The sequence below is a fragment of the Charadrius vociferus genome, unplaced genomic scaffold (assembly GCF_000708025.1).
Source record: "Charadrius vociferus isolate BGI_N301 unplaced genomic scaffold, ASM70802v2 scaffold7, whole genome shotgun sequence".
NCBI classification, from domain to species: Eukaryota; Metazoa; Chordata; class Aves; order Charadriiformes; family Charadriidae; genus Charadrius; species Charadrius vociferus.
This window is the reverse complement of record NW_009649308.1, coordinates 4,105,064-4,113,373: the sequence shown is the minus strand read 5'-3', so window position 1 is coordinate 4,113,373 and position 8,310 is coordinate 4,105,064. Positions and strand designations below refer to the sequence as shown.

Here is an 8,310-nt window from a genome sequence, read left to right as displayed (position 1 = left end):
TGATGTTGCCGTGTTTGCTGCTGAAACTTTTGGGGGCCTCATTGTTTACTGAGATAAGTATGTGGCTGCTTCTCGGTGGCTTCAGTCTGAAACACTGACAAGGGGAACATCGTTCTAAAGTTGACCTTAAGTGATGGACAGAAACACATTGTCTTCAGCAGAAGAACTTTACAAGCTTCAAAGAAAACTTGACTAGTTCTTGTTCCTAAAAAATATACCTGAGAACCTGCTTGCGTCCTTTTACCTTTGGACTGCATGTATCTCTTGGTAGTTATTAATACCTATCAACTATTAAACTCCTAAAAGCGTGCATATTGATCCTATATTTTGGGATCCCAAAACAACACCGATACACAAATAGGTCATTTTGCACCAAAACTGTCTGGCAGGGTCTCAGCAGACCATATAAATCAACTTGTTTGACATTAACTGCTTCAGCCCAGGGAATCTTATACAGACTTGAATTACCAATTCTCCCCGAGCTTGTTCGGTGGCAGCAGCAGCTCTCCACATGCTGGTTCCTTCCGTACTTGTGCCACCAGCACTGCACCTTCATCCCAGAAAAGATTCTTGTAACTGGACTCAAATGCATAAGGGCAAGTAATGCTGGAACACTAACAGTGCGGGGTTCCTGCGCTGAGCAGCTGAATTGGGAAGAGGATTTTTGGTTAGCTACAAAACTTGAGTCCATTCTGTCCCTAAAATAGGTGCCCGTGTTGGGATGGCACTGCCAGAGCTGATGCACCTCCGTGCCCCGAGGCAGTCAGTGCAGCAGGGAGGGAGAGGACAGTCATACTCTTGGCGGTGGTGGAACAGCACCAACCTGTGACCTTTAAACAGAGATGTTGGCTCCTCTGCTAATTAAATGCTTTGCAGTGACAGCTGGAGAGCAACAGTTGCCAGGCAAGCTGGGCTGCTGCCCTCCGCTCCTCTCTGCCCTGCTGTCCTGATAGCAGCACACAAATTACTGCGCGAAGGGGAATGCTTCCTCCTCTGCTTTCATTAAAGCTGCCTTGTAATCCACCTGGGGCTAGTCGTTTGATTTGTTTCATGCCTTCTGTCACGGGGAGAGGGAGAAATAGCTCTGAGATTTTATTTTTTTTTTTCTTCCTTTGTGCATGTTACTTTGAACCAATATTGAGATAAAACTGCATTCTTCCACTTGCGAGGAGCGGTCGGTGCTAGGAGGCTCCTGGGCTGCGTGTGCGCTCTGTCAGGCAGTCGTGGCAGAGGACTGGTTCAGGGTGCATTGGTGGGAACTGGGCTGACTGGTAAAGAATCTCACCTTTCATCAGGATGTGAGTTTGTGCCAGGAAGCTGTCATAAAGCGAGCAGTTAAAATTATTGATTGTAGGACTCGATGTTCAGTCTTCTGTACTAAGTCAATTTGAAGGCTGCTGTTTGTTTTGGCTGGGTCTAATCTGATCAAGGTATTACCTTGCATCTCTTCAAAGAAGAAACCCTTGAAATTCCAGGGCTTTGTGAAAAGGTTAGGTAGAAACAAAGCATATGCAAATGTCTTGTTGGTGTGTCATCCAGAGTCAATAACCCCGTCAGTATGTCCTGAAACTGTCTGGTGTTGTCTCTAAATAGCGTGGTCATGCTTACTTGGCTTGTTTTGATAACACCTGGGTAATAAAACTGGTGCCTGCTTGCAGTAAGCACCATGGTAAGCAATAGTAACCACCACTTAAGGGAAAAATGATTGTGTTTAACGAGGACCGCTTTCTGTTACAGCGACAACTGAAGGCCAGGGCTAAGAAGGCCATTGAGCAGTTACAGCTCCGCACCCTGAAGCAAGGGGACAAGGTATGACTGATGCTAGAATTTCCCGAGGGTTACGGCACGCCCCCTGCACAGCGCCCGGAGACTGGTCCATAGCACTGGAGCAGGATGCAGAAGTCTCTGAGCCTGTAACTGTCTCTGGTGGAGATGGTCCCTTTTTCAGACAAGGTCCTTTACTGGGGTGAAAGACTTTCCAATTTGTACGTTCTCATAAATCAGATCATATTTTTAGCTGCTTGCTTGTAGTCTTGCTGAGGTGAGAGGTCCAAATTTGCCAGTGTGGATGCTTAAATGTAAATTAGTATATCTAATCAGCTTCTGTAGCTATTCTTTTTGTAACTAAAACCAGAGGTAGCTGTTTCTAAACCTCTACAGTAGTGCCTCAGTCCAATGATGGTTTGCAGCTGGACTTCTAAACTTCTAAAAACGCTTCCGTTAAAGTGTCAGCTTGACTATGAGTAATTCACACGATGTGTTTATATAAGATTATATAGGGGAGCTATCTTGGATGACTTCAGCTTTGTCTGCACTAAATCCGACTGTAGTTCAAAGGAAATTTTCAAAGTTTGTTAATGCTGTAAATTCATTTCCCTGCTCTAGGAAACTGGTCCTGATGGAGACAGCTGTGTTGTGTGCATTGAGCTGTACAAACCGAACGAGGTAGTGCGTATTCTGACTTGCAAGTAAGTTGTCTTCCAAACTGCCCCTTAATCCAAAATCTGGAAGCGTGCCTCCTACCACTTGTTCCTTCTGCTATGTTAACAAAGCTGATCAAACTTTAATCGAGCTGTTGCACAGCAAGAATTCTCGAATCTCTGTTAAACAGTGTTTTGAACAACAGGAACTGTGTAAATACACACTTGTAGTGTGCCCCGATGGCCTGTGCTCATAACTTCCCCTGTGAACGGATTGACAAGTATAACTTGGCAGAACACAGTGCCTCTCCAGGGCATGCCAAGGCTTTTTCAAAGATTTCTTCCTTTGCTGGTGTATAAGAATGTTACCTCTAAATTGCAGATAACTGGCAAAACTATGCCCATTTCTCATCACATAGTTTACTGGTTACTAAGAGGATCCTGCTCCCCCTAAACTTGTTAAACCATGCTAACCTTGTTGTTTTAGAAGGAAGCATTTCTATTTTTGTATGCATCATCTAAAATGGAGACCAAAATAGTGCTATAGCAGTTTATTTTTCTAGAATTCTCTACTGTAGTATCCCATTGCTGTGCTTCTGTGGGAGCCCAGTATTGTAGCACTATAACTTTAATTTGATTGCTCCTAAAATGAGCGATGAAGCCTTTTCAGGGCTTAAGGAAACTTGTTCTGTGGGACTTCCCCTGTGCTTGCTGGATGGGACTGCTCTGGCAAAGCTGCTAAAATCAGAGGGCTGCAATGTGAACTGCACGGATTTTGTATGGGAGGAGGTTTTGTAACCCTTGGGGGTTTGTTACAAAAAAGCACTTGGAAAAATTTTGACGTAGGAAAAATCAAATTCTGAAGAATAGAAAAAAAACTGTAGCTGCTGTTGTGTGCTGAGCAGCTTTATTTGTCAAACACTATCACATCTGACCTGGGGTTACTTTTGCACCAGGTTACAGTTTTGCAAAAGCTTTCTTTGCTCCCAAGCAGTCGGGCTTCTAAGCCGTTTTGATATCAAGAAGTTGGCCTGTTAAGGTGTTATCAACAAACTTCCTTGATCTAATGGTTAATGGTTTAGGAAGAAACAAAACTGAATAAGCTTTCAGGCACGCGTGTTAGTGATTTTTTCAGTTGTCTTTTCAGGTTTATGCTCATGGGTAGTCCTGTTTAATACTGAAGTAAGTCCCATGAGTGCAGAAGCATTTAGGCAGGTTCTAGATGCTTTTGGCTGATAGGAAACCTGACCTCATTATTTTGTTATAAACCCTGCTAATCTTGATACGAACTCGCAAACAAAGCGTGACTTATTGGGTTAAGATGGGAGTAACTTCTTTTGAATGTATTCTTTATATACAAATGTACTGCATTATGCTTTGCTCTGAGACTGCTTTTACATACATTTGTGATGTTTCATTCCTCTTTGGCCCAAACGTAGCTCTAAGGCACTAGCTTAAGATGACTGCATTTACTTGAGTCTTCCCCAGTGGTGATCTCTGCCAGTATCAACCATATTAAAATTCTCTCTCACATGAGTTAAACTGGTATTTACTGCAAGAACATACTTGATGTTGGTGGTTCACCTCAGCACTGAGACCCTACTTGTTGAAAGCATTTAACTATATCCATGCAAGAAACAAGCAATCGAATGCTCCTGTGAGTCATATCGGTGGTATCTAAGTATCTGGGGCGTGTGTATTTGTAGAAGGCATTCTTGTCCAGATAGTCAAACTGAAGGCATTTATAGCAGCAGAGGTACACAAGACCAGTATTAAGTCCAAGTACTTAAAATAGTCATGCATCAAGGAAGTTTCAGGCTGTACTCTAGACATGACGTTGGTGCAGCTGGAAGGAGGTGCTGGTTATGTGGGCTGAATTGGAGAATCCTGGTATCATAATGGGGCGTAGGATACCGAGTGCTGGATGTGGTGATCTCTGCACTTGTCTCATAATAGAGTGCTGATTAATATTGAGCAGTGCCTCTCCGCCTTGCTATTTCCATTCAGGCTGAGGGAACAGGCAGATTACAGGATTTCAAGTTATCCTCCTAAATCTGTGGCCTAATTCAGATGCATTGTGTAATTGAGTGTCTTCACAGAAGCACGCATTTGCATCTGTGATGGCTGAACTATATTTATTTTCTTGAGTACACAGCCTGTCAAATATCCACTTGGAATACACAGTGACTGCATAGATGAAGTTAATGTGTGGGAGTATAGTTTATCTGGAGGGCATAACTCTGCAAGATGATTTTTCTGTGTAGTTTTAACAGAAACACGTGCTATTTAGTCACCTGCATCTGCATGACAGAAGTTAACCTTAAAGCTAAGCCTGAGATGTCGATATTTGTGTTAGTTATATTATCAGCTGGGAATGTATTGTACATAGATTTTAAAAAAAAAGCTTAAGACTGATGTAGCAAAGATAATAATGCTGAACTCTAGCAAGTTGTCTAGAGATACTAATAAGCATAGACCAGCTACAGGTTGAGAGATCAACTATCCAGAACTTTCAACTGACTCTTGAGGCAAAAATAAGGTAATCCATTCTAGAATGAATACCTTCTCAGTGTTTCTAAATGAGCCCTCATAGCTGCTACATAAACAGTTTTCCTGGTGTGAAACCTAACTCTTTGGTCACCTTCTTTCACCAGCCATCTCTTCCACAAGAACTGTATTGACCCGTGGCTTCTGGAACACAGGACATGCCCGATGTGCAAATGTGACATACTCAAAGTTTTGGGTGTTGAGGTAAGCTAGTAGTCTCTCTTAGTGGCCACTGACAGTATTACGCCAGTGTAGTAACCACACGCTGAGCTATTCCGTGCTGCCTCTAGAGCACAGGTGGTGTGCTGTCAGTGGCGAGATGCTACAGGACTAATTGCCGTGTCCCCTTTAGCGAAGTCTGCAGTTGACCTGGTCTGAGTTGGTGTCATCCAAAGCCTGAATGTCAACCAAAACTGATTGTAATGCGTGACTGAAGAATTGCTCTTAGCTCTTTCGCCTGCAGCTAAGGGTGTTACTCAAGGCTTAGGGCAGACTTTGACAACTCCTACTGTCCCTGAAACCAGCCTCTATTCAGTTACAAAGTACCCGGTGTCCTTGTGAAGCAAATGTGTTAGTATGTATGGCTTTCCTGGAGCCACATGTCTTTCTAGGATACATAAGGAACTTCTGATGTGTTGTGCAGCTGCTCATTGTGGCAAGTGCTTGGGGAGGATGCTGTTGCCAATGCCTGACACGGCTTGCACCAGCTAAAATGTATGCCAGAGTTTGCCTGGGGGAGGGAGGTCTGCTCTGAGTGGAAGGAAGAATCTATTTTCTTAGTGCTGGGCAGTAAAAGGGAAGAGCTGGCTGAAGAGAGGAGAAGCTGCATTTGAACTTCCCGCTCAATTAGGCAATAACTAGTTTTCACCTATGATGCTGGAGGCTAACAGCAGAGCTTTTTTTCAGTTTTGAATTTTTTTTTTTTCTGGGTAAAATTTCACTAGACTCCAGCCCTTGCAGGCATTGGTCTCCTGGAAAGATACTACAAAGTTGTAACTTAACTGTTTTCTCTTTTTTCACAAAGGAGGATGTAGAAGAGGGGGCTGAGTCTGTGCAAGCCACAGTATCCAGCAGGACATCAAATGTCTCTACAGTTAATGAAGAGGATAATCGTAGTGAAACAGCATCATCTGGATATGCTTCTGTACAAGGAGCAGATGAATCTGTGCTGGAGGAACATGCACCATCAGAAAGTATGTCTACTGTTTCATGTGTTGTGCTAGATTGCATTGCACTTCATTGCTTATGCTGTGAATTAGGGGGGGTTGCCTTAATAACATCTCACAGTGCTTTAATACCTTGTTGTTCAGGGTAATCTTAATCTCCCCCATTGTTTTAGCACTTGGCTCTGACGCTTGCTCTTTGTTTGCAAATGAAATACAACCTAAATGTGAATTAAAGTGAAGTCTATGAAAAGAGTAGTTGAAAATCAGAGGCTTACTACTTAAAGGCCAAAGATTTTTTTCTGAAGATGTCCCTCATCTGGTTGTCTCATTGGAGATCTCATTTGGATGAGTGAGTGTTGCTTTGCTAGCAGATTTGTCTGCTTTAAGTTGTTAATTAACTTACAACTTTTGGGGAGTCAGTCCTGTTCTAGCTCAGATGATGCAAAATAGAGATGACAAATACTTCAGTTGAATTTCAGATTTTGCTAAGCTGAGTCATCCTTGAACACTTCCAGAGAATTTTAATTGGAAAAGACTATCAGCTTTTCCAAATACCTTATCTTTTTGAACAAGAGCAAACTAATTGAAAATGTCTTTTCAGTGCTCAACTTTGCCAACACATGCTCAGTGTTGCTGTTGATTTTAAAAATTGAAAGGTTCCAGGTAAACAAATGAAAGTAACTGTCCCCTAGACTGCGGAATGGCCTTGAGAAGAGGAATAAATGGGGAAGCTTTCAGAGGTGAAAGCAATGCTCCGGCTGTGTCCACACAGGTTTCCTGCAGGAGCCCTAGCTGATAGGAACGCGCAGGATTTTCCACCTGCCTGCTGTGGGACATCTTGCTCCGGCGAGTGCCATGTGTACAGGAGTGTCCCGTGTAGGCACCCCAGCAGAGCAGAAGGTGATTCCTATAAACCTTCCATCAGAAGGCAAAACTGCATCCCTATAAGCAACTGAAGCGATGCTGGATTAGTTATATGGCTCAAGCCCTTGTATATTCTCACTTTGAGTGGCAAGGACACACACTAAGGTCAGCTGAACAAGGTTAGTCTGTAGGGAGAAGGCCTTCCTCTCTGAATCAACCTGCGTCCCACAGTTTATCCTGAACCTAATCTCTAGAAGAGGCTCCTGATGCCTGTCCTCAGCAGCCCTAAAGTTATATGAGAATTGCCGATCTCCTTACAGTTGGATTTTGTAGCCTCACAACCTTGGCTCGCTCAGCACTAGTGAGAAATGAACTCCAGAGCCGAGCAGATGCCGCTAGAAATGCCAGGTACTGTCAAGAATGGGCTCACAAACTAATGAGGAGCAGCAGAAGAGTGGTAGCTGGAACGTGGCCTTGGATTTCCCACTCTGCAAGAAAAGTGCTGGTAAAAGCCCACTTGCAGTGGGCTTGTGGAAATAAAGCAAGCGTGGTTTGCTTTGGGGTAGTGAAGCTTGCCCATGACACTCCGTAACTTGTCTGTTCTTGGTTTTGTTCTGTACAGATGACAACACACACCTTGTAAACAATGAATCCCAGCCCTCCGCTGTGAATGTCCTTCCGCACATTGACAACCCAAGTTTTGAGGCAGACGAAACACAAGTTCGTGAAGTCAAGTCCTAAGAACGTGCCCAGCAACACGGCGTAAGGCTGCGGCCGTCAGGTGTACACCAAACATGGCAAGACTGTAGCAGAAGCAGATTGCCTTGGCGATGCTGAGATCAAATGGACTTGTTCAAATCATAACTGTATGGTTTGCAATTCTTAAAACTGCATCTCCCATGTGGAATTTAGTTTTAGCACTCTTCAGATAAAGCTATCTTAAATATAAAGAAAAACATCAGATTTTAACACTAAAACAAAAGTTCCATCTTCAGCAAAGCTTCTCTTCAGTGTTTGAGTCATTTAAATACGGAGAAGATTCTTTGTTGTAGCTGTCTCTACTGGGAATTGTTTTGACTTGGGTTTTTTTTTGTTGTTTATTGTTTTAATTCAAGTGGATTTTCATTGTAAACAAATTGATTTTGATCTGGTCTAATACTCATTTACCAGACACAGTTTAGTTTAAAGCAACACCATATTTAACATTTCAGTGCACTAATTGGCTCCTGCCGAGACTTGTATTGTTTTCCCTTTCCAGGAACGATACTGGGAATGATACCAGCACACCTCCCCTGGAGATGGGGTTAACCATC

The 8,310-nt window shown here is 43.2% G+C and overlaps 1 protein-coding gene across 1 annotated transcript in view; it reads left to right on the top strand.

Annotated features, from left to right (window-relative positions):
* RNF128 (ring finger protein 128, E3 ubiquitin protein ligase) overlaps positions 1 to 7,799 on the top strand; it is a 41,222-nt gene extending 33,423 nt beyond the window's left edge. The window contains exons 3-7 of the mRNA XM_009889267.1: positions 1,738 to 1,809; positions 2,386 to 2,468; positions 5,075 to 5,171; positions 5,992 to 6,160; positions 7,620 to 7,799. Of these exons, the coding sequence (XP_009887569.1) occupies positions 1,738 to 1,809; positions 2,386 to 2,468; positions 5,075 to 5,171; positions 5,992 to 6,160; positions 7,620 to 7,738 (540 nt within the window). The 3' untranslated portion in view covers positions 7,739 to 7,799. The remainder of the gene's footprint in view (positions 1 to 1,737; positions 1,810 to 2,385; positions 2,469 to 5,074; positions 5,172 to 5,991; positions 6,161 to 7,619) is intronic.
* The last annotated feature ends 511 nt before the right edge of the window (positions 7,800 to 8,310 follow it).